Source organism: Haliotis cracherodii, unplaced genomic scaffold (genome assembly GCF_022045235.1).
Source record: "Haliotis cracherodii isolate W230 unplaced genomic scaffold, xgHalCrac1.p SCAF_12, whole genome shotgun sequence".
Taxonomy (NCBI): domain Eukaryota; kingdom Metazoa; phylum Mollusca; class Gastropoda; order Lepetellida; family Haliotidae; genus Haliotis; species Haliotis cracherodii.
The window spans coordinates 19,811,237-19,838,110 of record NW_027266267.1 but is presented as its reverse complement, the minus strand read 5'-3'; the positions used below and the strand labels follow the sequence as shown (position 1 = coordinate 19,838,110).

Below are 26,874 nucleotides of genomic sequence, written 5' to 3'. Positions count from 1 at the left end.
TTTACATCACTGGTATTGTATGGAGAAACCATGTTAAAACGTTCGCTCTTGTGACGAAAACCCGGGTCTTGTACCCAAAATGGGTAAAATGTGTGAAACCCATCCTTAGTCTCCCCGTTGTAATGTGGTTTAAATATAATTATAATTGTGTAATTGGTTAAGCTGAAAACACCAACGACATAGGTGTAAGAACATAAACAGAATTTGGAATCAATAAGTTTTATGTACATGCTGTATTCTTACATTAAATAATATGCTTCATTCATTGACGAAATTCAACTCCCCCACCCCCTCCGCACAGATGCACGCACACACGCACACGCACTCACACAGTGACAGAGAAACGCACTTACCGACCTGGTGCCCTGGTGCTGTTTTGTAGCGAATATTTTGTAGCGAATATCAGTGCCGTAGCCAGCCGGGGGGTTCGGGGGCCCCCATCCGTGGATTTAAAAAAATTAGAAAACAGTTTTATTTGAATCAAGTTGGGGCAGGTGATACTTGTACAAATATTTGTACCCCCACCCCCACCGCCAAAAAATGACAGCAAATCATCTGCCAATTGTTACAGCCACAGCGAGTATTCGTTTACATAATTATATGTTCACCAACAGATTGTTTAATTACATATTGCTGCACTTACCATGTCGTTTTGTTCAACGTCCTCTCCAGAGTGATAACATCCGGCAAGGCAGGAAATCAAGCTGGAAAATGTTTCTTCGTCAAAAGTCTTCAAAATGCACATGACATACCAAAGTTTTAAACGCAGCGTTCAAAGTAGCGCGTGTATAATATAAACATGAGAAAAAGGGGTCTAAGCCCATTGTAATCTCGATTTTAAATGAATTCTTAACAGCTTGTTGAAATTAATTTAACATGCACCGGTGCATTTGATAAAGTAGGTGTCGTCTGCTTCGATCCATAGAGTCTGGATTACGCGCATGAAGTGTTTCCCGATTGGCTAAACTCGTAACCATGACATCACGTGACTATGATGAACACCTGCATGAAATATACAACACTTCTAACCTGATTTGACATTTGTTTATATAAATAATCTTAACCGACAAAGCCATTGGCCGTTAGGGTTTGTCTAGCGAGGTTAAAGCGTTGTCTCGTCACACCAATTAACCAAATGGGTACACCATGTAGAGCCGATTTGACGCCCCTCTCCGTAATGTTTTGCTCCAAATTTCGCAAATGGATTTTAGCGGTATTCATCATAATAGAATGCATTTTAATCAATAATGATGATAATGAAACAAAAATTATGAAATAATTATGAACAATATTTATAAAGTACCACCCGAGCAAAAACGTATTAACTGAGGGTTAAAGGAGAGTATACCGAGTTTGTTTTTACATGTAATGGACAATTATTGAAAGAACTGTTATTAAATTTGATTATGTCTATTTAACCATCACTCATTCCTGCAACAGTTTGTGAAAAGTGGCTGAATAATCTTGTTTGTAAATATATTGGTTCGATGAATGAACTTGCAACCACATGACCTCTAACATGTCTGAAATGTTATTAATTTATGCCGAAAAGAGCAAATATACTGATTTTCACTGATTGCACTCAGCAATATTCCAGCTATATGACGGCGGTCTGTAAATAATCGAGTCTGCACCAGACAATACAGTGATTAATATCATGAGCATCGATCCACGCAATTGGGATCGATGACATGCATCAACCAAGTCAGCGAGCCTGACCACCCGATCCCGTAAGTCGCCTTTTACGACAAGCATAGTCACCTTTTCGGCAAGCATGGGTTCCTGAAGACCTATTCTACCCCGGATCTTCACGTGTCTACAGTGGTCACTAAGCTAGTACCCGAATATATTCACGGGACCCCCAAAATCCATTAACGAGTCCCCAGGACTCGCAATTACACAGGCTTCGGTAAATACCTGCGACACCATTGCTGGGATGATCGATCAAAGTCACTGTCTTCATGCAGTAAACGTTCATCACGTGAGAGTATTGCTTCATATGGATGTCCGTTCCCGTGTTTTTCCAGGTGAAACAATTAACTTGCCTTTGCGTGTGTTTGTTACGGGTGCTACCGGTGGGGCAGGACCCATGTAGTCGTCTAAGACGCCGCGACTCGCTGTGCAGAGTCCCTTGGGCACGCCAGAAACCTATAATTGTGTGTTCGAATCCCGGTTCGACCCGATTATGTTTCTAGGTTTGTCAGCACCATACCCATGTTCTTGGGTTTTCACCTAAGTGGTAAACGTCCGAAACCTGCATCACTTCGGGCTTTCCTCCCACATTAAGCTGACACGCCGCGATATAACTGATATACTGTTAAAAGCGGCGTTAAACCAAACTCACTCACTCACACTATCACCTTTTCACGAACACCTGGTATAATTACTATTTGATAGTGATTCATGAACACGTGATCATGATATAGTCGGAAACGTACATCTGCTTTTAGCAGAAAATTCTTATGAATATGGAAAGGGTTTTGTCGCTTTTATCTATTATAGATACGTAAAGGCTAAAAGACGTTTACAGATAGATTGTTAGGTGATGTTGGCCTTCCGTTGAGACTTTATTGATTGCTGACTGATTGTTTGTCGTTTAACGCCACACTTAGCAGTGTCACATCACAATTAGAGCTGAAACATTAGAGACCAACTCATTATATGAAGTGGTGCATCGCAACTGGAGATGAAACAAAATAGAACAGCTCATTATATGAAGCGGCTTTTCACAATCAGAGCTGTAACATTTGAGACCAACACAATTGATGAAGTGTTTGTTTGTTTGTTTCTTATTTAACACCGCACTCAGCAATATTCCAGCTATATGACGGTGGCCTGTACATAATCGAGTCTGGACCAGACAATCCAGTAATTGACATGAGCATCGATCCATGCCAGACAATCCAGTGATCGATGTTGTGATCACGCCGTCGGAGTACGATGACACGCAATGAACCAAGTATTCGAGTCTGACCACCCAATCCACTATGTCGACTGTACGACCACCATAGGTAACTGGGGACCTATACTAACCCGGAAACCCACGGGGCGTTGAGAGCGGCAGGGCGAAAGGGGGCGAAACAGTTGCTTGTCGTAAGAGGCGACTAACGGGATCGGGTGGTCAGGCTCGCTGACTTGGTTAATGCATGTCATCGATCCCAATTGCGTGGATCGATGATCATGGTGTCAATCACTAGATTGCTGGTCCAGACTCGATTATTTACAGACCGTCGTCGTACAGCTGAGTTCGGCGTTGAAAACAAACAATCTATATATTTTATGTTCTCACCATATAATGATGAATGTGTGGAAGTGTTGTTGGATAGATGCATGCGACACGAGGCACACGAAGTGAATCTGCCGATGTATAGATTTATGTTAGATATATACCATTCGTTAGAGGTCCGTAAAAATGTATTCAGCTTTCAGATGAAAGATAGATTTTAATAGATTAGATTAATCATGTAAATTCAGTTTGTTTTTAATAATTTCGAAATAATAGACGCAATAACTATTTCTATTTTGGTGATTAAAAATGTAATATTAGCAAACGGATGTACACTTAAAAATACGTTTTTGTGTGTGTATATTGTGACGTGTTAGACAAATAGACAGGGGAGTCTGATGACGTTAAGTTATCTCAAAAGATGTGGTCACAATTTATTCCCAGTCATTGTCCTGTTATTCTTCAGATTTTCGTGTTTTAAATTTATTCTGATGGTTTCAAATCGTAAATAGTATACGGGCATCGAGTATTCAATAATACGTAGGCTACATGTATGCAAATCTGGAAATTCATAATATTTATCAACATTGTAATTCAAAATACTAGTTATTGTGACGCACTTTCTCTCCACGTCAGCTCTCACAGATGTGAGACAGACATCTTATCCAGGTGTGGCCATTTTGTCCATTTATTTTATTTGTGGCCCTTTTGACTATCCCAGCTGAATGACACGATTTTTTGTTTTGTTTTACAATTTATTGATCTATAGTAATTCGATCTGTGTCAACAATCTAAAATTCAACGCATATTAGAACATAAATACCGAGTTCATGGTTGGATCAATCAAACTAATTAGCTTTATGATAAAGTCACGCGAGGTTCAACACAACAGGGGCAACTCTGGTCATAACGTCAGTCATATGATCTCATAGTGGGTATTCTTTGGTCAACGCGCGTGTCCATGTTCGTCCTGGCTTTTGAAATCGGACTCGAGTGATTGATTGGTTCTGGCTGATATAAACTCATGCCAGAGATATTTTGACACCCATTCAACATATAAACAATAAGGAGTATTAGGCATACACGCGCCGTGGCAGAGCACGAAACAAGTCCGTATCGAAATCTCGCGTAGGTCTCGAGTCTCGCGTGATCTGTCATGGCGTCGTAGCAGACTGCATTTGGTTCGTGGCAGAAACTATATACTACAACCATGCATCTAGCTCTCAGCGACACAGGGATGACACTTGCCATCAACGCGGCTATGTCTGCGTGTGGCTTTCTGCTGTGTTTGAACATAATTCCCAAATTTGGAAGCATGTTTGTCAAAGCGAATCTCTTCGGTGTCGACATGAGCAAAAGTTCCAAGGCTAAAGTGTGAGTAGCCCCACAGCTGACGATACCATGGTTTCTGTTGCGTCAGCTGCCGTTTCGTGTAAATGCATTCATACAATCAATTCTCGGACATGTCTGAGTAAACGTTGTAATTGATTTTTATATATGCCCTCGTCGGCAAGTTTAGTTTCGTGATTAACATTTAGTATAAGAATTTAGAATGTTAGTAAAATGAATTGAAAATAGGGAAAATAGCACTAGCTTCAAGGACGTTTTCTATTCTGAAAATGCTAAAACCGGAAATTTGTATATCTAACAGATGTAGTGCACTAACATAATGACTATTATGAACAAATATTTAGAATTTGATTGAATTGTTGACCACCTTTTAGCATTTGTTTTTGCGCAGCTTGTTTTTACCAAGACACCTATTTAAGAACAGCCCACATGATGGTTATGATGATGATGATGATAACAGGAAGATAAAAGGGACAAGGTGTCAGCTGTTCTAAAGCATTGTTTGTTAACCATAGCTGATAACCCCTGAGCTTCCTCGTCTCCGCTCGCCTTATTCCACGAGAGAAATTTTTGCTCCACTGACCACACAGTGGTTGTAGGCTTATCACATCACTAGACTTTTCTCTTGTTTGTAAACAAAAGCACATATTCTGAAATAACAATGGGTGGGTCTAATGCAAACCTTCAGGTGTGCTTGACTTAGTTTTGCATAATTATTGATATACTACTACATTTGCGACAGTGCATGACAATATATTATATAGCTTTACACAGCAGAGTGACAGTATTGCTAGCTCTCGATAGGGCTTTGATTACGCTATTTGGAGGATAAATATGCAAATGGGAATAGTTTTTCACTTTTTAAAGTCATGTTTGTCTAAATGTGTAGACTCGTCCAAAATGAAACAGATGAAAAACAAATGAATGGACTGTGTATGATGTAATGATCTGATAGACGTACTAGGCTGGACTCAAGGAATGTGGTTACAGTATCTGTTAGCCACCCAATAGCATCGTAAAAACTAGATATATCTCAAGTTAATTACATATACATAATACTTATTAACGTATTATGTACATACAATACATATTTACAATCCTAAAGGTTAGTTGTGGTAGGGTTAGGGTAGGTTACCCACGACTTTATCCTTAGCCCCCGGATCCTTGAATAAAAATAGTGGTGAACATATTCTATAGCAGTTCCCTCATTTGTAATGAAAACACACAAACAGGATTGATGCCATTTGACAGCACAGCACTTGCGTTGTCGGCTACGCATTGTGGACCTCTATTGTTTTGGTTTGAGAACTGAATTGGGCATGTGATGTCGTACTCAGAAACTATTTCATGCATGATTTGAAAACACAGATCCGTCAACGTACTGTCCCTTTAAGTAGTTGGTTGGTTTGTCGTTTTACACCACACTCAGCAATATTTCAGCGATATGACGGCGGTTTGTAAATAAACGAGTCTGGACCAGACAATCCAGTGATAGTTATCATGAGCATCGATGGGATCGATGACATGCAACAACCAAGTCAGCGAGCCTGACCACCCGATCCTGTTAGTCGCCTCTTATGACAAGCATAGTGGCCTTTTACGGCAAGCATGGGTTGCTGAAGAGCTATTCTGCCCCGGATCTTCACGGGACGCATGTTAAGTAAAGCTGCAAATAACTCAAAATTTGTAGGGATGATTAAGGGTTTGCAAGATAAGTCCCCAGCAAGAAATGTGGTGGAAACTCATATTTACATGCCCAAATGTCATTGTAGCACAATGATATTCACATGGCTATTATATTTTGTTCACATTGTGCTTGTAATCAGTTATACCTAACATATTGTATTCGACGTGAAAAGAGCCCAGGGCTCTTTTAAAATTAGAAATAGGGGGCCCTTATTAAAGATAAATTTCGTGGTTTATGCTGACAGCCTGAAATGTTTATATAGGACCAATGTATTTTTCCAGAATTTAATTGCCCATAATTAAGGGTGCATCAATAAGTCTTGTGTACATTGATCAATTGGAAGGGGTGCTAATTGGGATTGTTCACTAGCCAATATATTAGCAAATATTGCTGTGGGCGCTTATTAGAGCGGGGCGCTTATTACGGTATAAGAAAGTATACCTCTTTTTCAGACCAGAGGCACTGGGTGTGATATGTGGAGCTGTCTTCCTGATTGTCATGTTTCTCTTCATCCCTGTTCCCTTCTACAAACACTTGTCAGACACAGACACAGCCAAGTTCCCCTATCATGAGGTAATGCTTGTCACCCAAAATATACATTACGGAGAACAGGGCATGTCTGTGTGGGCCTCCTGGCAAGCCTCAAAGTTGCGACTAAAACGGTCACCAATTAGACCTACATTTCAATTTGTCTTCTGTCTTAAATTCAGAGGTAGCCAAATGACTTCTTTGAAAAATAGAGGCGACTTAATTCTATTGCTTCACATTTGAAGACACAAAAACAAATAACAGTTAAATGTGGAAAACATGTCTCCTAATAATTGTACTTGCGTATAAGTCCTGCTAAAGTCGACAATGAACAGAAATACATAAACATTAATGTAATTAGTATCTTATTTCAGTTGACAATGCTCATTGGATAAGCAAGGATATACCTAAATAATCTAGTTACATAAATTGCATCATTGTTTGAGTCACCAAATAAAGAAAAATCAAGTACAGTTTCCACTTATATACCATCCCAAGACTAATGCTATGACTTGTACATTTTATAATAGTTATTTGATAAAAGATAATTTCAAATGCTTTTGGCTACCTACAATATTGGCTTGACTTCTTGATTTTACCACTGGCTACCTGGAGAAAAATGCCTGTAGCCATATTGCTACTTGGTAAAAATTTAAACTTTGAGGCCTGCCTGGGTACAAAGTGGGTGTGGGTGTAGGTGTAATCACTGTGTCATTAGGGGGCACAGGTGGCCCAGTCGTCTGAGGCGCCGCAATTCACTGTGCAAAGTTGCGTCCCTTGTGCACGCCAGATCGTGGGTTCGAATCCCTGTTCACCCCGATTATGTTTCTAGGTTTGTCAGCACCATACCCGTGCTTGTGGGTTTTACCGAAGTGGTAAACATCTGAGACCTGCATTACTTCGGGTTTTCCTCCCACATTAAGCTGACGCACCATGATATAACTGGAATACTGTTAAAAGCGGCGTTAAACCCAACTCACTCACTCACTCATTGTGTCATGAACCTGGTGGCACATGGTCATGTATGTACAGTGCACATCACAAATCAGGTGAAGATGAGGGATGTTGTCGAGAGTAGGTGGATGGGTGACCATGTTCAGCAGCTGGACTCCTGAGAGCTTCGGTTCTGCCCCTCACTGAAACTCCGCAAGCACATATGGTGTCTTCTTAGGAAAATGAATTTGTTCGAAATATGCCTCTGTTCACCCAGCAGTGAATGGATACCTGGTTAGTGGTAGGATGAGACAGTGTTTCAGATGGCCTCTGTTCTTTCGTCATAGGCCGATAAAATTTCAATTTTACTGATGGTTTGTTTAAGTTGTCAGACTTTTGACTGATAGAAATGCATGATTAATAAGTAAATAGTAAGGATTAGTTCTACTTACACTATCGATTTAATAAAACAAGGCACAGCCATCAAAAACGTAATTTACATTCTGAGCAATGCATCATACTTTCTGTATCATAGGGAAAAGTTGTCAGGACTCCTCTTATCGCGATGTTCATTAGCCAGATTGGTTATATTCATCCAGTCACAAACGCATCTTCCCGACGCAAGGGCGTTAACTGACTTAAAAGTCCAGTTTCCATCCTTGCCGAATTAGGCTGTAATTTCCAGGGACGATTGTAGAGCCACCAGTGGCTATTACGAGTTATGTCCCTTCTATGTTCCTCCTGTCGACCAATCAGATTCCATCTCTCATATATCGCTTGCTTCAAACAAAATGGCAGCACCCAGTCAAGATGATCTGCTCGCTGATCAAGATCTATTTCGTAATAAATAGGGTCTTTCCCTGTGAAGTGCATCAAATCAAGAGAGCAGCTTGGTTGAAAGCATGAAAGTATTTGCAAAATATCTGTGGACGCCCAGTTGGCGGTGCACATGCTATGAAAATCCTGCAGTCAACGTTGAAATCCATGTTGTTTACAAACCAGATGTCTGATTCGTTACGTGATTTTGATTGGACTATGCATAGACTCGTTAGTCCAGCCAAAATGAAACTCCATAATTGCAGCCTAGTTCGGCAAGGGTGGAAACTAGACTTTTATAGTCAGTTAACTCCCTTGCCTCGGGAAGATGTCACAAACGGTATTGGATTGATTTCTTGTTATGGTTCATCCGCCGTTTTTGTTTATTTATTACTTATTACGGGTCTTGGTCCAAGCCATTGAACTATGTATAGCTTTGTGTGTCAAACTCACTGTGAGATGGTAATGTATCCGTTAACCTTCTAGCACCTCACAGGTTGTAGACTACATAATAGGGCCGGGATGAGTCCAAATTTACTACCCGGGTACCCACCCCTCTATTACCCGACCCTACCTGGGTACCCACTGTAGGTCACAGGAGATGTCTCAAAATGTCCGATTCGGAACATTTTTAGCATAACCCTGGCAAAACGTATTTAGATACACGTATTAAACAATCTAGTCATTCATCCACTGAAGTTGAATAAGTTATATCTTTATTCAACCATATGAAAAGTCAGAAGGAATGGGTGCATTGTCAGAAAGAAATGTTAACATTTGTGACTTGTAGTGTAACCATAGAGTTCTAGATAATTTTTGTCATGAAACAATAGCTCACGTGCCTAACCACGGGTCCGCGTAGTGCTGTGGGTATCCGGGTCCTACTCAGTACCCACCTGACCCGGGTACCCGAGTTACCCTCCCAGCCCTACTACATAAGGACCTGAATCTCGAGTGCACAATGATCCGTTAACCAGGGTTGATCATGATGGAAAGGTGTGTTGCCATGGCAATGCTAAATTGTTATAAGATAAAGATATTTTTTGTTTGTTATTATCTACAGGAAGAAAGAATGATCAAGATTTACAGTTTTGATCTAAGATTATAAGTTGATTTTTAACTTCTTTAAATGAATGAGAATACTGAAATTTAAGCAATTCTCAACCCTGTTTCAGTATGTGGAGTTTATAGCAGCCCTCCTGTCAATCTGCTGTATGATATTTCTGGGATTTGCTGATGATGTCCTTGACCTTAAGTGGCGACACAAGCTGATGCTGCCGACGATGGCATCCCTGCCGCTACTGATGGTGTACTTCGTCAACTTCAACTCTACCACCATCATTGTACCCAAACCCCTGCGGATGCTGGTCGGGTATGATGTCAACCTAGGTAAGACATAGTGGCTGCTTTGCTCAGATCTGTGGCGGTCGGGTAGCATAGTGGTTAAAGTGTTCGCTCGTCACACCGAAGACCTGGGTTTGACTCCTGACATGGGTACAATGTGTGAAGCCCATTCCTGGTGTCCCCCGCCGTGATATTGCTGAAATATTGCTAAAAGCGGCGTAAAACCACACTCACTCACTCACTCATTTTACTCTGATTCACCATCACTGTCAAAGATATCAGCTTGGCATATTGCCCTGTGTGAAGCGGACCGCCTCCAAGGTCTAGTGGTATAGCGTTCGCCCGAAGAGCGGAAGGTCTGGGGTTCAATCCCCAGCCGCGTCATACCAAAAGATTTTAAAAGATGGTACTTGTGTTTATTCCACAGGGATGGTGTACTATGTATAAATTCCACAGGTTTACTGTACTATGTAGGGCTGCAACGATACAGGAAGGTCACGATACGATACGCATCTCGATATTCTGCTCACGATACGATACGTATCTCGATACGCAATGATAAAAAAACAAGACTTAAGCATGTCAAGATTGCACCTTTCATGATTTTGGAATAGTCAAAATTGTTTTATAATAACAAGACTACTGAAGTTGTTCAGCTTCAAAGTGGAACTTTCTCTAACTTTCCTTAAAAACAATTCAAAGTTCAAACACCAGAAAATAATTAATGTGCTCCACCAGTGATACAACGTCAAAGAATTTTCATGCAATGGTCGAAGAAATTGTATCCGAAATTATTGTTTTATCAGGAATAATATATTCCAATAGCGTGTTACCTTAGTTGCAGCTTTTATTATATATATTTTTAAAATTATAAGAACCACAAGTGTAGCATTTTGGTACTGGTGATTGCTGTTGCAGGATATTTTTACGCATGGAACAATTTGACCAGTCACCCTAGGCACTTCCCGTGCTACATGTATTTCGATTGCGAAAACGTTCATGTTGACATATATTAGCCAAATTGCCACAAATATGACATTTAACGAGTCAAAGTATGGCATTTTTAATATATGTATCCATTCTATAGCAACTGAAGTTCGTTTCAATGCGTCAAAAGCGGTAATCTGACTGTGGTTGCTGTATCTCTTCACACACGATTTCACATAACTTATTGAAAACAATATTAAATGAAATTTGGAAAAAAACTATTAAAATATATTACAAACACAAGTCCAGATATACAATGAACACGTTTTAATAACAAGATAGTATGATAATGGTATTGAATTGCAATAATATTAAATGAAATTTGGAAAAAAACTATTAAAATATATTACAAACACAAGTCCAGATATACAATGAACACGTTTTAATAACAAGATAGTATGATAATGGTATTGAATTGCGTGCTTCAGTTCGGATTTGCTGACAGGTATTTCCATTGTTATGTGCTTGCGGGGATCAGCTGATAATGTCGTTTGAGATGGGGAAAAACATCTGTCGGTGTAAAAACTGAGCTTTTTAAAAATGTAAGTACGTTTTTGGGAGCCATGCGTTACCGCGCGCTATAACCAAGTTAGCGATTTATTGAAAGGCACAATAGCGAGGAAACGCTGTACTTGAGATTTGCGTTCCGTATCGTGACGTATCGATAAATGGGCCTACGTTTATCGTATATCGTATCGTGGGTCAAGTATCGCGATGCATCGGAATATCGGTGGATCGTTGCACCCTTAGTACTATGTTTATATTCCACAGGTTTACTGTACTATGTATAAATTCCACAGGGATGCTGTACTATGTATAAATTCCACAGGTTTACTGTACTATGTATAAATTCCACAGGTTTACTGTACTATGTATAAATTCCACAGGTTTACTGTACTATGTATTATATTCCACAGGTTTACTGTACTATGTATAAATTCCACAGGGATGCTGTACTATGTATAAATTCCACAGGTTTACTGTACTATGTATAAATTCCACAGGTTTACTCAAATTACTGTACTATGTATATATTCCACAGGTTTACTGTACTATGTATATATTCCACAGGGATGCTGTACTATGTATATTTTCCACAGGTTTACTGTACTATGTATATATTCCACAGGGATGCTGTACTATGTATATATTCCACAGGTTTACTGTACTATGTATATATTCCACAGGGATGCTGTACTATGTATATATTCCACAGGGATGCTGTACTATGTATATATTCCACAGGTATGCTGTACTATGTATATCTTCCACAGGGATGCTGTACTATGTATATCTTCCACAGGGATGCTGTACTATGTATATATTCCACAGGGGTGCTGTACTATGTATATCTTCCACAGGGATGCTGTACTATGTATATCTTCCACAGGGATGCTGTACTATGTATATCTTCCACAGGGATGCTGTACTATGTATATCTTCCACAGGGATGCTGTACTATGTATATCTTCCACAGGGATGCTGTACTATGTATATCTTCCACAGGGGTGCTGTACTATGTATATCTTCCACAGGGATGCTGTACTATGTATATCTTCCACAGGGGTGCTGTACTATGTATATCTTCCACAGGGGTGCTGTACTATGTATATCTTCCACAGGGATGCTGTACTATGTATTTCTTCCACAGGGGTGCTGTACTATGTATATATGGGGATGCTGGCTGTGTTCTGTACCAATGCGATCAACATTTTGTCTGGGGTCAACGGCTTGGAGGTTGGACAGTCCTGGGTCATAGCAGTCTCTGTACTCATCCATAACTTTATAGAACTCTCAGGTAAACCACAGATCTTCACTCTTTTTGTTACATATCTCTCTATGAACAGATTGTTACCCTAACAGTATATGTGTAGATCATGTATTTCCCCTTCATAACAGCAACCCATGCTTGTCGTAAAAAGGCGACTAACGGGATCGGGTGGTCAGGCTCGCTGACTTGGTTGATGCATGTCATCTTATCCCAATTGCGTGGATCAATGCTCATGATATCAATCACTGGATTGTCTGGTCCAGACTCGATTATTTACAGACCGCCGTCATATAGCTGGAATATTGCTGAGTGCGGCGTAAAACAACAAACCAACCTTCATAACCATTGTTGATACTGTAGGACTTGTATACTCTATCACACATATAGACTAACACAGTCCTGTTGTTTTTGATCAAGCTAATGAAGGGCAGCCATGTATAACTGATGCAGGGTTAGAAATTGGCACTAGTCCTATAGTCGTTGCCAAACTGCCCAATAGTTATGGTATCATAAGGACTAGTAGAAAATTGCCATTTTTAGGGGTTTTGCTTTATATTATCATCATTATGACTAGTGGACCAAAAATGTTAGTTTCTACCGCTGTGATGGCGGTCAAATAGGCCCTACTCTGTGCATGAGTCTTGTGTGAACCCTACCCTGCCTGACACGTCAGTGTTCCCTTTTACCGGTAATTACCAGATACAATTACCGGTAAAATTAGGCTTGGACCGGTAATTCATGTGACTGCCAGTCCCTGTGGACCCACAAATAAAGTACCTTATGAATAAACATAGGCGATATTCATATAAGTATGTAGTCAGCTTGTCTGTTACCATTAGGGTTTCCCCTTGTCGAGTTTTCGTGCAAGGAAATAACATTAGCTTTTCTTCAAGGTTAAATATATATTTTAGACTAAGCCACAAAAAAAAACAAAAAAAACTTGTGACTTAACTTTGTGAGAATGACATATAGATCTAACTAGGTTACTTCAGAGATGACGCCATTGCATTTTACATGATTTTGAAATAATTAAAACCAGGTCATTTTCAACCCATCTTCCCGAGGCAAGGGAGTTAACTGACTACAAAAATCCAGTTTCCACCCTTGCTGAACTAGGCTGGTATTATGGAGTTACATTTTGGCTGGACTAACGAGTATAGTCCAATCAAAATCGACCACTGAAATCGAAATCCGGTTCGTTAACTGTCATGCAGATTTGGGTGGGTTGCATGATTTGCAAAGCATGTGCACCGCCAACTCGTAGTCAGCAGATATTTTCCAAATCTTTTCATGTTTTTAATCAAGGTGCTCACATGATTTGGCACATTTCGCGATGTAAGAACCGTTTTATCACAATACCGATCTTGATTATCGATCAGATTGTCCTGGCTGGGCGCCACCATTTTGTGTGAAGCAAACACAAGTGATACGTGAGGTGGAATCTGATTGGTCCATAGGAGAGGCTTAGAAGGGACATAACGTAATAGCCACTGGTGGCGCTACGATCGAGCCCAGTAATTCCAGCCTAGTTCGGCAAGGGTGGACACTGGACTTTTAAAGTCAGTTAACTCTCTTGCCTCGGGAAGATGTTTTCAACCAAACTTTTATTGGTTGAAAGTTTGGACTGACAAAAATTAGGGGCGGCACTTTCAAAAGCCAGCAGGAACACTGCAGTGAATCAACATGTAGATGTCCCATCCACATGGCCACGGTACAGGCTGCATACACTGTCAAGGGGAAACATTGCTGTTTGCATGATAGTAGTCTGTCTTACAGACCCTGATACAAATATATCAAATACAGCCCATGCAAGTCTATAATGTTTGGCAAGTCTAGATCACTGAAGTATCATAGTCTGTCTTGCAGACCCTGATACAAATATATATCAAATACAGCCCATGCAAGTCTATTATGTTTGGCAAGTCTAGATCACTGCAGTATCATAGTCAGTCTTGCAGACCCTGATACAAATATATATCAAATACAGCCCATGCAAGTCTATAATGTTTGGCAAGTCTAGCTCACTGCAGTATCTGAAAATGAAGAGTCACTGGGCTCCTTTTTATTATATTTTTATTAAGATAACTGAACAACTGTTTTTTTATGTACGATATGTTCATTTCAGAGACTAGATGTTAGTCTAGCATGATAGAAGCTAGGGCTTCAACGGGTCCAAAAATATGGACTCGAGTACCCGAGGGGTAAGACTCGGCTCGTGCTTGAGTACCCACAATTATACATTTGTTCAATAAAATTGGCAATTATCCTATTGAATACAAAATGAAAGAGTGAATACAGAATGAAAGAGACATCGTAGATCACTAAGAAAACAAATGTGATCACGTGTCAAATAAAATACTTTTGAAATTTGTATGCTGATTCGCTGAAGCTTCACTGAAATAAGAATTGTCAACTTGGGAAAAGAAACGTTTCAATGTATCACACGCCACGTTCAGGGTGAAAAATGAAAACAATATTGCACACGTGATCGTCACGTGATGTATGTTGCGATTGGTCAATGGCTGAATTAATAATGATTAACGTTACGACGCTAATTTAGAATGGTGGTCAGGCTCGCTGACTTGGTTGATGCATATCATCATTCCCAATTGCGTGGATCGATGCTCATGATATTAATCACTGGATTGTCTGGTCCAGACTCGATTATTTACAGACCGCCGTCATATAGCTGGAATATTGCTGAGTGCGGCGTAAAACAACAAACCAACCTTCATAACCATTGTTGATACTGTAGGACTTGTATACTCTATCACACTGTCATCCCTTTCATGTGCCTATATAGACTAACACAGTCCTGTTGTTTTTGATCAAGCTAATGAAAGGCAGCCATGTATAACTGATCATAGTGGTTGTCAAATAGGCCTTACTCTGCGCAAGAGTCTTGTGTTCTCTTTAACCGGTAATTACCAGATTTTTACTGGTAAAATTAGGCTTGGTCCGGTAATTCATGTGACTGCCAGTCCCTGTGGACCCACAAATATAGTACCTTATGAATAAACATTGGCAATATTCATAGAAGTATGTAGTCAGCTTGTCTGTTACCATCAGGGTTTTGGGGCGGTCGGGTAGCCCAGTGGTTATAGCGTTCGCTCGTCACGCCGAAGAACCGTGTTCGATTCCCAACATGGGTACAATGTGTGAAGCCCATTTCTTGTGTCCCCTGCCATGATATTGCTGGAAAATTGCTAAAAGCGGCGTAAAACCGTACTCACTCACTCACTCACCATCAGGGTTTTCGTGCAAGGAAATAACATTAGCTTTTCTTCAAGGTTAGATATATATTTTAGACTAAGCCACAAAAAAAAACAAAAAAAACTTGTGACTTAACTTTGTGAGAATGACATATAGATCTAACTAGGTTACCATGGTTACTTCAGAGATGACGCCATTGCATTTTACATGATGTTGAAAGAATTAAAACCAGGTCATTTTCAACCCATCTTCCCGAGGCAAGGGAGTTAATTGACTACAAAAGTCCAGTTTCCACCCTTGCTGAACTAGGCTGGTATTATGGAGTTACATTTTGGCTAGACTAACGAGTCTATGCATAGTCCAATCAAAATCGACCACTGAAATCGAAATCCGGTTCGTTAACTGGCATGCAGATTTCTGTGAATTGCATGATTTGCAAAGCATGTGCACCGCCAACTCGTTGTCAGCAGATGTTTTCCAAATCTTTTCATGATTTGGCACATTTCGCGATGTAAGAACCGTTTTATCACAGTATAGATCTTGATTATTGACCAGATCGTCCTGGCCAGGCGCCACCATTTTGTGTGAAGCAAACGCAAGTGATACGTGAGGTGGATTGGTCTGATTGGTCAATAGGAGAGGCTTAGAAGGGACATAGCTGGTAATAGCCACTGGTGGCACTACGATCGAGCCCAGTAATTCCAGCCTATTTCAGCAAGGGTGGAAACTGGACTTCTAAAGTCAGTTAACTCTCTTGCCTCGGGAAGATGTTTTCAATCAAACTTTTATTGGTTGAAAGTTGACAAAAATTAGGGGCGGCACTTTCAAAAGCCAGCAGGAATACTGCAGTGAATCAACATGTAGAGTAGACGTCCTGGACACATGGCCACGGTACAGACTGCATACACTGTCAAGGGGAAACAGACCCTGATACAAATATATATCAAATACAGCCCATGCAAGTCTATAATGTTTGGCAAGACTAGATCACTGCAGTATCTGAAAATGAAGAGAGTCACTGGGCTCCTTTTTATTATATTTTTATTAAGATAACTGAACAACTGTTTTTTTATGTACGATATGTTCATTTCAGAGACTAGATGTTAGTCTAGCATGATAGAAGCTAGGGCTTCAACGGGTCCAAAACTATGGACTCGAGTACCCGAGGGGTAAGACTCGGCTCGTGCTTGAGTACCCACAATTATACATTTGTTCAATAAAATTGGCAATTATCCTATCGAATACAAAATGAAAGAGTGAATACAGAATGAAAGAGACATCCTAGATCACTAAGAAAACAGATGTGATCGCGTATCAAATAAAATACCTTTGAAATTTGTATGCTGATTCGCTGAAGCTTCACTGAAATAAGAATTGTCAACTTGGGAAAAGAAACGTTTCAATGTATCACACGCCACGTTCAGGGTGAAAAATTAAAACAATATTGCACACGTGATCGTCACGTGATGTATGTTGCGATTGGTCAATGGCTGAATTAATAATGATTAACGTTACAACGCTAATTTAGAATGAATAGGTCGACAGTTTAATAGTTTCGTAAAACATCCTTTTTAAACAAGCAATAAAGTGCTTTTTTAAACCAGGAAATATCCTTATGAAATGGTTGTAAATAAGTGTATTGTTTCGAAAATAACGAAAAGAAAAGCTATTGAGACTTTCATTTGATTTAATTGATTACTCCTGAAAAAGAAAGTTACATAAAGACACGTTTCTAGACACTTATTGAAAGTCGACCACATTAGAGTTATCTCCCTTGGTCGAGTACTCGAGTCTATCAAACTAGACTCGAGTCTCACTAAACTCGGCCCGTGTCCGAGTACTCGAGTACTCTTTGAAGCCCTAATAGAAGCTGAAATCTCAATGGTCTGACCACATGCTTGCATTGGTTTTCCTGGAACCAGGTCCATGATAGGTTCATTGGTTAAAACTAGCAGCTGTGTATTCACAGGGATGGAGGAACGCAGTGTATAACACCTTGAAATACTGACAGGGTTCCATAACAAACAAGGAATACCGTATTTTCTTGAGTATAGTGTGCACCCAAGTATAATGCGAACCCCTCAAGCGGATTCAGTATTTTTGAAAAAAATAAATTCGAATATCATACGCAGAAAAAAATTACATCGTACCCCTAGCGTATTCTGTTAAACGAACAGGTGACTGGAAAATTTGTCAGTACAAATTTGAAATTTGAGATAAAAAATCACCAGACATGTTGATTTACCGTTTAAATTGTATTTTTCGTTCTCTATATGACTATCATCATAATATTTCATTATGTCTTGCATCAGGTGAGCTACAATAGGTTTGCTTGACCATGTTGAAATGGGATATGAATGGTTATATTCTTCAATTTGTCATTGCAGGAGAATATCGGTCCAATCATGTCTTCTCCATGTATTTCATAATGCCTTTCTTCGGAGTGTGTTCAGCGCTACTTTATTACAACTGGTGAGTTTGAGTTTAGAACATGTTATCGGTGTAATTATGCTAAGTGACACAGTTGCCTTGACAAATATCTGTTTGTTGTGGGTCGGCAGTACTCCATCCATATGAGGGCGGCCTGTAATTAATAAAGCAATGGCTTACTGTAAATCTTGAAATTAATGTGTCTCCAAATTAATACGACTGCTGACCCCAAGCCAAAAATCCGACTTCCCCGTCCTCATCTCCAGTGGAATGACATTCTTACCTTCTTCCAACCTATCCTTAATCCAATCAAACAGCAAATAGCCCTGCTTATAAGCGACGAGAAAAGCACTTCTGTGAAAACAAAAAATGGTGTTTTTCAAAATACAACATTATTCTGCTGACTGGCATCAAGGAAGTTCAAAGGCAATAAAATCATAGAACCAACAGCAGTTCACTGATTGGAGTGGTCAATGATGCCTAGTTTGACACCAGTGGGTAGAACTCTTGACCCCTTGATGCTGGTCCACCCCGTGGGGATTCCAGGCTGTGGGGATTCCAGACTAGAATAGATCCCCAGCAAAGCATGCTGGTCCACCTCGTGGGGATTCCAGGCTTGTGGGGATTCCAGGCTAGAATAGATCCCCAGCAACGCATGCTGGTCCACCCCGTGGGGATTCCAGGCTGTGGGGATTCCAGGCTAGAATAGATCCCCAGCAACCCATGCTGGTCCACCCCGTGGGGATTCCAGGCTGTGGGGATTTAGGGTTAGAATAGATCCCAAGCAACCTGTGCTGGTCCACCCCGTGGGGATTCTGGGTTAGAATAGATCTCCAGCAACCTGTGCTGGTCCACCCCGTGGGGATTCCGGGTTAGAATAGATCCCCAACAACCTGTGCTGGTCCACCCCATGGGGATTCCAGGCTAGAATAGATCCCCAACAACCTGTGCTGGTCCACCCCTTTGGGATTCCGGGTTAGAATAGATCCCCAACAACCTGTGCTGGTCCACCCCATGGGGATTCCAGGCTAGAATAGATCCCCAACAACATGTGCTGGTCAACCCCGTGGGGATTCCAGGCTAGAATAGATCCCCAACAACCTGTGCTGGTCCACCCTGTGGGGATTCCAGACTAGAATAGATCCTGAGCAACCTTTGCTGGTCCACCCCGTGGGGATTCCAGGCTAGAATAGATCCCCAACAACCTGTGCTGGTCCACCCCATGGGGATTCCAGGCTAGAATAGATCCCCAACAACCTTTGCTGGTCCACCCCTTTGGGATTCCAGGCTAGAATAGATCCCCAACGACCTGTGCTGGTCCACCCCGTGGGGATTCCAGGCTAGAATAGATCCCCAACAACCTGTGCTGGTCCACCCCTTTGGGATTCCAGGCTAGAATAGATCCCCAACAACCTGTGCTGTCCACTCCGTGGGATTTACAGACCGCCGTCCTATAACTGGAATATTGCTGAGTGCGGTGTTAAACAACAAACCAACCAAGCAACCAACATTTCTTAAGTACTGTCAGAAATGTCAGAAAAATGATTTTTGTAGTCTGTGCGTGAGGTCTTCGTCTCAGGACGGGTGTTAGGTGATTACCGCAGGCTTTAGGCCATTTCATACATGCATGACAACACACGAATATATCTTTTGATCATCATTTTACCTGTTTAAGGCTAATCACAGAGTCAGTTAGGATAGGCTTGATTAGGTAGATTGGTGTTATGTTGATGTATGCTATTTTCATAGCCCTATGATTCGTATTTACAGAGCTCCAGATAACGTTTGAGTTTTTACTCTAGGGTGTGGATTTTAATTGGGTTATTACATTTTTAATTTGGTAACCAATAATTTTTCACTCATCTATTCATCACTCTATTGGGTTTTTCCCAAAATTAGTAAACAATATAAGATTTAAAAAAATGATATAATGTTTAATGTATGTAACTGTTCTAAATATATAGGCTTGACTCTTAAATTAGCTCGTAATTGTGTTTTGTAAATTAGCTCCTTTGTATGAATGCTGAATAAGCTTCATTGGGTATTTTCTCGTGCTGTTTTTATATATTTGAGTTTTTCATTTAATGCATGCGTTTTTGTACGCAAGTTTATTGAAAGTAATTGGGTTTTGAATATTTTGATGGGGTATTTTACACAAATACGCTGCTTATCTGTAGCTCTGTATTTTATAAATGATGCCAAGAAAGCATTTCACTAGAATTTACGTCAGTACACCTCCACGCCCAATGACTGCTATTAACTTACTCTTCCCCAGGTACCCATCCAGAGTGTTTGTTGGGGACACGTTCTGCTACTTCGCGGGGATGACATTTGCAGTTGTCGCCATCCTCGGACACTTCAGCAAGACCATGCTGCTCTTCTTTGCCCCCCAAGTCTTCAACTTCATATACTCCGTGCCACAGCTGTTTAAACTGGTGCCCTGTCCTCGACATCGATTACCTAAGTAAGTACTACATGACTTGAGACAGATTTCTTACAGTTGTCAGCTGGTGCCCTACTCGCGACATCGCCTACCTAAGACATCGCTTACCCAAGTAGGTATTATATGCAGCGTTAGAAATTGGCACTAGTCCTGTAGTCCATGCCAAACTGCCCAATGGTAAAGGTATCATAAGGACTAGTAGAAATATGCCCTTTTTAAGTGTTTTGCTATATGTTATCATTATAAGGACTAGTGGACGAAAACTGTTAGTTTCTACCGCTGATATGACTGAGACCGATCTCTGGCAGTCTTTGGGTGGTGCCCTACTCGCGACATCGCCTACCTAAGACATCGCTTACCTAAGTAGGTATTACATGACTGAGACAGATCTCTTTCCTTTATTAACAAATGCTTTACCAACATAGCTTACCTAAGTCGGTATTATGTGACATCAGCACACCCATTGAAACAAATACTCAGATTCATAGGGGACAGAGGGGAAGTGTGTGGGCGTGGTTGCACCACGCCCACACTTCTATTTAGAATACTTACCATGTATATGTTTATAAAATCTATAGATTTTTGTTTATTCTAAGTGTAAACGTATCACAACACCATAGCTAAATCATTTCAAAATATGTTTTCAACCAAAGTAGAAATAAAAAACTTGTGATCCACACTGAGCCATACTGTTTACTAATCAATCAATGAGGACCAACAGATAGGTAGAAACAAATTTAAGTTATATGCCATCATGTCCCTGTATCCATTTGCCCTTCAGATATGACCCAAAGTCTGACAAAGTTGGCATGAGTTACACAACTTTCAAGAAGCGTGACCTTCACCCTGTTGGTGACCTGTGTCTAAAGGTCATGAGGTCATTGTTCCTGGTGGAGGTGAAGGACAGACAGGGGGAGGACGGGGAGTTGATTGAGTGCAACAACCTGACTCTCAATAACCTCATTCTCAAGTTTGTGGGGCCACTGCATGAAAGGACGCTGGTTGTTATAATTCTGTGTTTTCAGGTGAGTACAACTTGACATCTCTCACCACATCCTCCTGAGGCAAGGGCGTTAACTGACTATAAAAGTCCAGTTTCCACCCTTGAGCCTGCTCTAAGACATCTCTCACCACTGCCTCCTGAGGCAAGGGCGTTAACTGACTATAAAAGTCCAGTTTCCACCCTTGAGCCTGCTCTAAGACATCTCTCACCACATCCTCCTTAGGCAAGGGCGTTAACTGACTATAAAAGTCCAGTTTCCACCCTTGAGCCTGCTCTAAGACATCTCTCACCACATCCTCCTGAGGCAAGGGCGTTAACTGACTATAAAAGTCCAGTTTCCACCCTTGAGCCTGCTCTAAGACATCTCTCACCACATCCTCCTGAGGCAAGGGCGTTAACTGACTATAAAAGTCCAGTTTCCACCCTTGAGCCTGCTCTAAGACATCTCTCACCACATCCTCCTGAGGCAAGGGCGTTAACTGACTATAAAAGTCCAGTTTCCACCCTTGATCCTGCTCTAAGACATCTCTCACCACATCCTCCTGAGGCAAGGGCGTTAACTGACTATAAAAGTCCAGTTTCCACCCTTGAGTCTGCTCTAAGACATCTCTCACCACATCCTCCTGAGGCAAGGGCGTTAACTGACTATAAAAGTCCAGTTTCCACCCTTGAGCCTGCTCTAAGACATCTCTCACCACATCCTCCTGAGGCAAGGGCGTTAACTGACTATAAAAGTCCAGTTTCCACCCTTGATCCTGCTCTAAGACATCTCTCACCACATCCTCCTGAGGCAAGGGCGTTAACTGACTATAAAAGTCCAGTTTCCACCCTTGAGCCTGCTTTAAGACATCTCTCACCACATCCTCCTGAGGCAAGGGCGTTAACTGACTATAAAAGTCCAGTTTCCACCCTTGATCCTGCTCTAAGACATCTCTCACCACATCCTCCTGAGGCAAGGGCGTTAACTGACTATAAAAGTCCAGTTTCCACCCTTGAGCCTGCTCTAAGACATCTCTCACCACATCCTCCTGAGGCAAGGGCGTTAACTGACTATAAAAGTCCAGTTTCCACCCTTGAGCCTGCTCTAAGACATCTCTCACCACATCCTCCTGAGGCAAGGGCGTTAACTGACTATAAAAGTCCAGTTTCCACCCTTGTCGAACTAGGCTAGAATTTCCGGGCTCCATTGTAGCGCCACCAGTGGCTATTACGAATTATGTCAAATATTTGTTCCTCCTGTTGACCAATCAGATTCCATCTCTCATATCACTTGCATTTGCTTCATACAACATGACACACCCAGGTAAGATGATCTGATCGATAATCAAGATCTATGCTGTAATATAACAGGACTTACCTTGCGAAGTGCATCAATTCACTTGAGCACCTTGATTGAAAACATGAAAAGATTTGGAAAATATCTGTCGATGCCCAGTTAATGGTTACCATACTTTGAAAATCCTGCGCTTTAAGATCCATGCTGTTTATGAACTTGATATCTAGTTTGTTACGCGATTTTTATGGGACTGTGCGTAGACTCGTTAGTCCAGCCAAACAATTCCAGCTTAGTTCGGGAAAGGTGGAAACTGGACTTTTATAGTCAGTTAACTCCCTTGCCTCGGGAAGATGCTCAAGCCATGACTGATCAGGTAGATACAGAAAATTTAATGATGATGAGTGAGTGAGTGAGTGAGCGAGTTGGGTTTAACGCCGCTTTTAACATTATTCCAGTTATATCACGGTGTGTCAGCTTAATGTGGGAGGAAAGCCCGAGGTGATGCAGGTCTCACACGTTTACCACTTTCGTCGAACCCCACGAGCACGGGTATGGTGCTGACAAACCTAGAAACATAATCGGGGTGAACCGGGATTCGAACCCAAAATCATAGGTTTCTGGCGTGTCCAGGGGATGCAACTCTGCATAGCGAATCGCGGCGCCTTGGACGACTGGGCCCCCTTAATGATGATGTGACATGATTACAAACATTTCTCGCCCACGGGATTTAGTCTGCAAAGTCTGTAACACAGTGGAGGACATTTCCAAATTTGACGCATCAGTGACAAAAATAATGTCTGATGCAATTCCCGATCTTTACTTGACAAAAACAAATCAGTTCAGCAGAACTATTATACAAGAACAAATCAGTCCAGCAGATCTATTATACAAGAACAAATCAGTTCAGCAGATCTATTGTACAAGAACAAATCAGTTCAGCAGATCTATTATACAAGAACAAATCAGTTCAGCAGATCTATTATACAAGAACAAATCAGTTCAGCAGATCTATTGTACAAGAACAAATCAGTTCAGCAGATCTTATGTACAAGAACAAATCAGTTCAGCAGATCTATTGTACAAGAACAAATCAGTTCAGCAGATCTATTGTACAAGAACAAATCAGTTCAGCAGATCTATTGTACAAGAACAAATCAGTTCAGCAGATCTATTGTACAAGAACAAATCAGTTCAGCAGATCTATTATACAAGAACAAATCAGTTCAGCAGATCTATTGTACAAGAACAAATCAGTTCAGCAGATCTTATGTACAAGAACAAATCAGTTCAGCAGATCTATTGTACAAGAACAAATCAGTTCAGCAGATCTATTGTACAAGAACAAATCAGTTCAGCAGATCTATCATACAAGAACAAATCAGTTCAGCAGATCTTATGTACAAGAACAAATCAGTCCAGCAGATCTATTATACAAGAACAAATCAGTCCAGCAGATCTATTATACAAGAACAAATCAGTTCAGCAGATCTATTATACAAGAACAAATCAGTTCAGCAGATCTATTGTACAAGAACAAATCAGTCCAGCAGATCTATTGTACAAGAACAAATCAGTCCAGCAGATCTATTATACAAGAACAAATCAGTTCAGCAGATCTATTATACAAGAACAAATCAGTTCAGCAGATCTATTGTACAAGAACAAATCAGTCCAGCAGATCTATTGTACAAGAACAAATCAGTTCAGCAGATCTATTGTACAAGAACAAATCAGTCCAGCAGATCTATTGTACAAGAACAAATCAGTCCAGCAGATCTATTGTACAAGAACAAATCAGTTCAGCAGATCTATTGTACAAGAACAAATCAGTCCAGCAGATCTATTGTACAAGAACAAATCAGTCCAGCAGATCTATTATACAAGAACAAATCAGTCCAGCAGATCTATTGTACAAGAACAAATCAGTCCAGCAGATCTATTGTACAAGAACAATTTGGTGGGGTCTTGTGGACATTTATTTTGTCATATTTATTGGGTGATTCTTCACTTCCTCACTTTCACGTTGCCATTTTGTTTTCCAGGTAGTTTGCAGCGCAGTTGCATTTCTCATCCGATATCAGCTGTCAAGACTCTTCTATGATTCATGAATCATGCCAGGATTCATCTGTTTTGTTTTGCTTGTTTTGTTAAGCTTTCGAGGAGACTTTTACAACATTCTTTGACTACAACACTGTTGATTATTGTCAATCCTATTTATTGCGACAGTAGTTTATCATAGGGAATCATGCTAAAAATTGTGTTGTCTCATTGCGATGTTCCTCTTTCTCCCTTGGACATATTGTACAAACTTTTCTTTTATCCTTATTATTTGGTTCACAGACTTTTTAAAAAAAAAATATTGGGTTGGTTGTTAAAATAAGAAGTAAGAAAATATATTTTTTTATTATGGTATCGTACACTTGTTTTTGGTGAGGTGAACTAAAATTATTTGAAACTAAAGAAAAATAATTCAAATGGGTCAAAGTTTCCTTCCCTGTTGACTTTTGAATTAAAAAGCTAATTATTCCATTTCATTTGGGTTGACAGGTTCATAACTTATGTAAGATATAGCCATTTTGTCTGGTTTTCATGGTTGAAAGAAATGAGTGTCTGAATGAATTTGGAAATGATTGATAGTGAGAGCATCCACTTGAAGCCTCAGGGTATTATTCTACACTGAGTCAGCCAGGGTGCGGCTCAGCATTGATATTCTGTAATAGATCACATCACTGCAGTGTGGAGAGGAAGATCCAGGAGCTTGAAGATGGGGGATGATGACTGGTGTTGGCATGAGCGTCAGTAATATTAATATTACACATTCGTTAGTCCGACTGATGTGGTTCAGTGATTGTGTTTTGACAACCTGTAGTATGTTTGATCGACAGTTGCTCTTACTGGCTTGTGTGTGTCTCTAAAACAATGCAGTAACTGGGTCAGTTTTACCTCTGGCCACTACAACCTGGTTGACTCATAATTGACTTTCTGATACTTGTAAGATGTGTAAAGATAAACATTTGACAGTGCGTATAATATTTGCGAGCTTGCTCTTCGATGCACTCTTCAGTCTGGGCCCTCTGAGCCCTGTTCCATAAAGCCATCGTAGTAAGTCTCTGTTTAAGTATGGGAGTTACGATCGTTTTAGCACTACGACTGTTGTAAGTCCATGTTTAAGTATGGGAGTTACGATCGTTTTAGCACTACGACTGTCGTAAGTCTCTGTTTAAGTATGGGAGTTACGATCGTTTTAGCACTACGACTGTCGTAAGTCTATGTTTAAGTATGGGAGTTACGATCGTTTTAGCACTACGACTGTCGTAAGTCTCTGTTTAAGTATGGGAGTTACGATCGTTTTAGCACTACGACTGTTGTAAGTCCATGTTTAAGTATGGGAGTTACGATCGCTTTAGCACTACGACTGTTGTAAGTCCATGTTTAAGTATGGGAGTTATGATCGTTTTAGCATTACGACTGTTGTAAGTCCATGTTTAAGTATGGGAGTTACGATCGCTTTAGCACTACGACTGTCGTAAGTCTATGTTTAAGTATGGGAGTTATGATTGCTTTAGCACTACGACTGTTGTAAGTCCATGTTTAAGTATGGGAGTTATGATCGCTTTAGCACTACGACTGTTGTATGTCCATGTTTAAGTATGGGAGTTACGATCGCTTTAGCACTACGACTGTTGTAAGTCCATGTTTAAGTATAGGAGTTACGATCGCTTTAGCACTACGACTGTTGTAAGTCCATGTTTAAGTATGTGTTTTAGAAAATTATTGAAAAACATTTTTTCAGAACACTGTTCACTGGATGTCCTGAAAAAGGATTATTTGACTCCTTGTTATTCTGCCTTGAAGCTGACACCCAAT

General features: G+C 40.5%; 1 protein-coding gene across 1 annotated transcript; it reads left to right on the top strand.

The window, feature by feature from the left end:
- Positions 1-4,392: 4,392 nt before the first annotated feature.
- LOC139457633 (UDP-N-acetylglucosamine--dolichyl-phosphate N-acetylglucosaminephosphotransferase-like) lies at positions 4,393-26,123 on the top strand. Its single transcript, XM_071238988.1, has 8 exons — positions 4,393-4,600; positions 6,716-6,836; positions 9,716-9,929; positions 12,523-12,669; positions 18,243-18,327; positions 20,561-20,749; positions 21,510-21,753; positions 25,050-26,123. Exons 1-8 carry the CDS (start codon positions 4,437-4,439, stop codon positions 25,113-25,115), a joined length of 1,230 nt encoding a protein of 409 aa, XP_071095089.1. The 5' UTR covers positions 4,393-4,436; the 3' UTR covers positions 25,116-26,123.
- Positions 26,124-26,874: the final 751 nt, after the last annotated feature.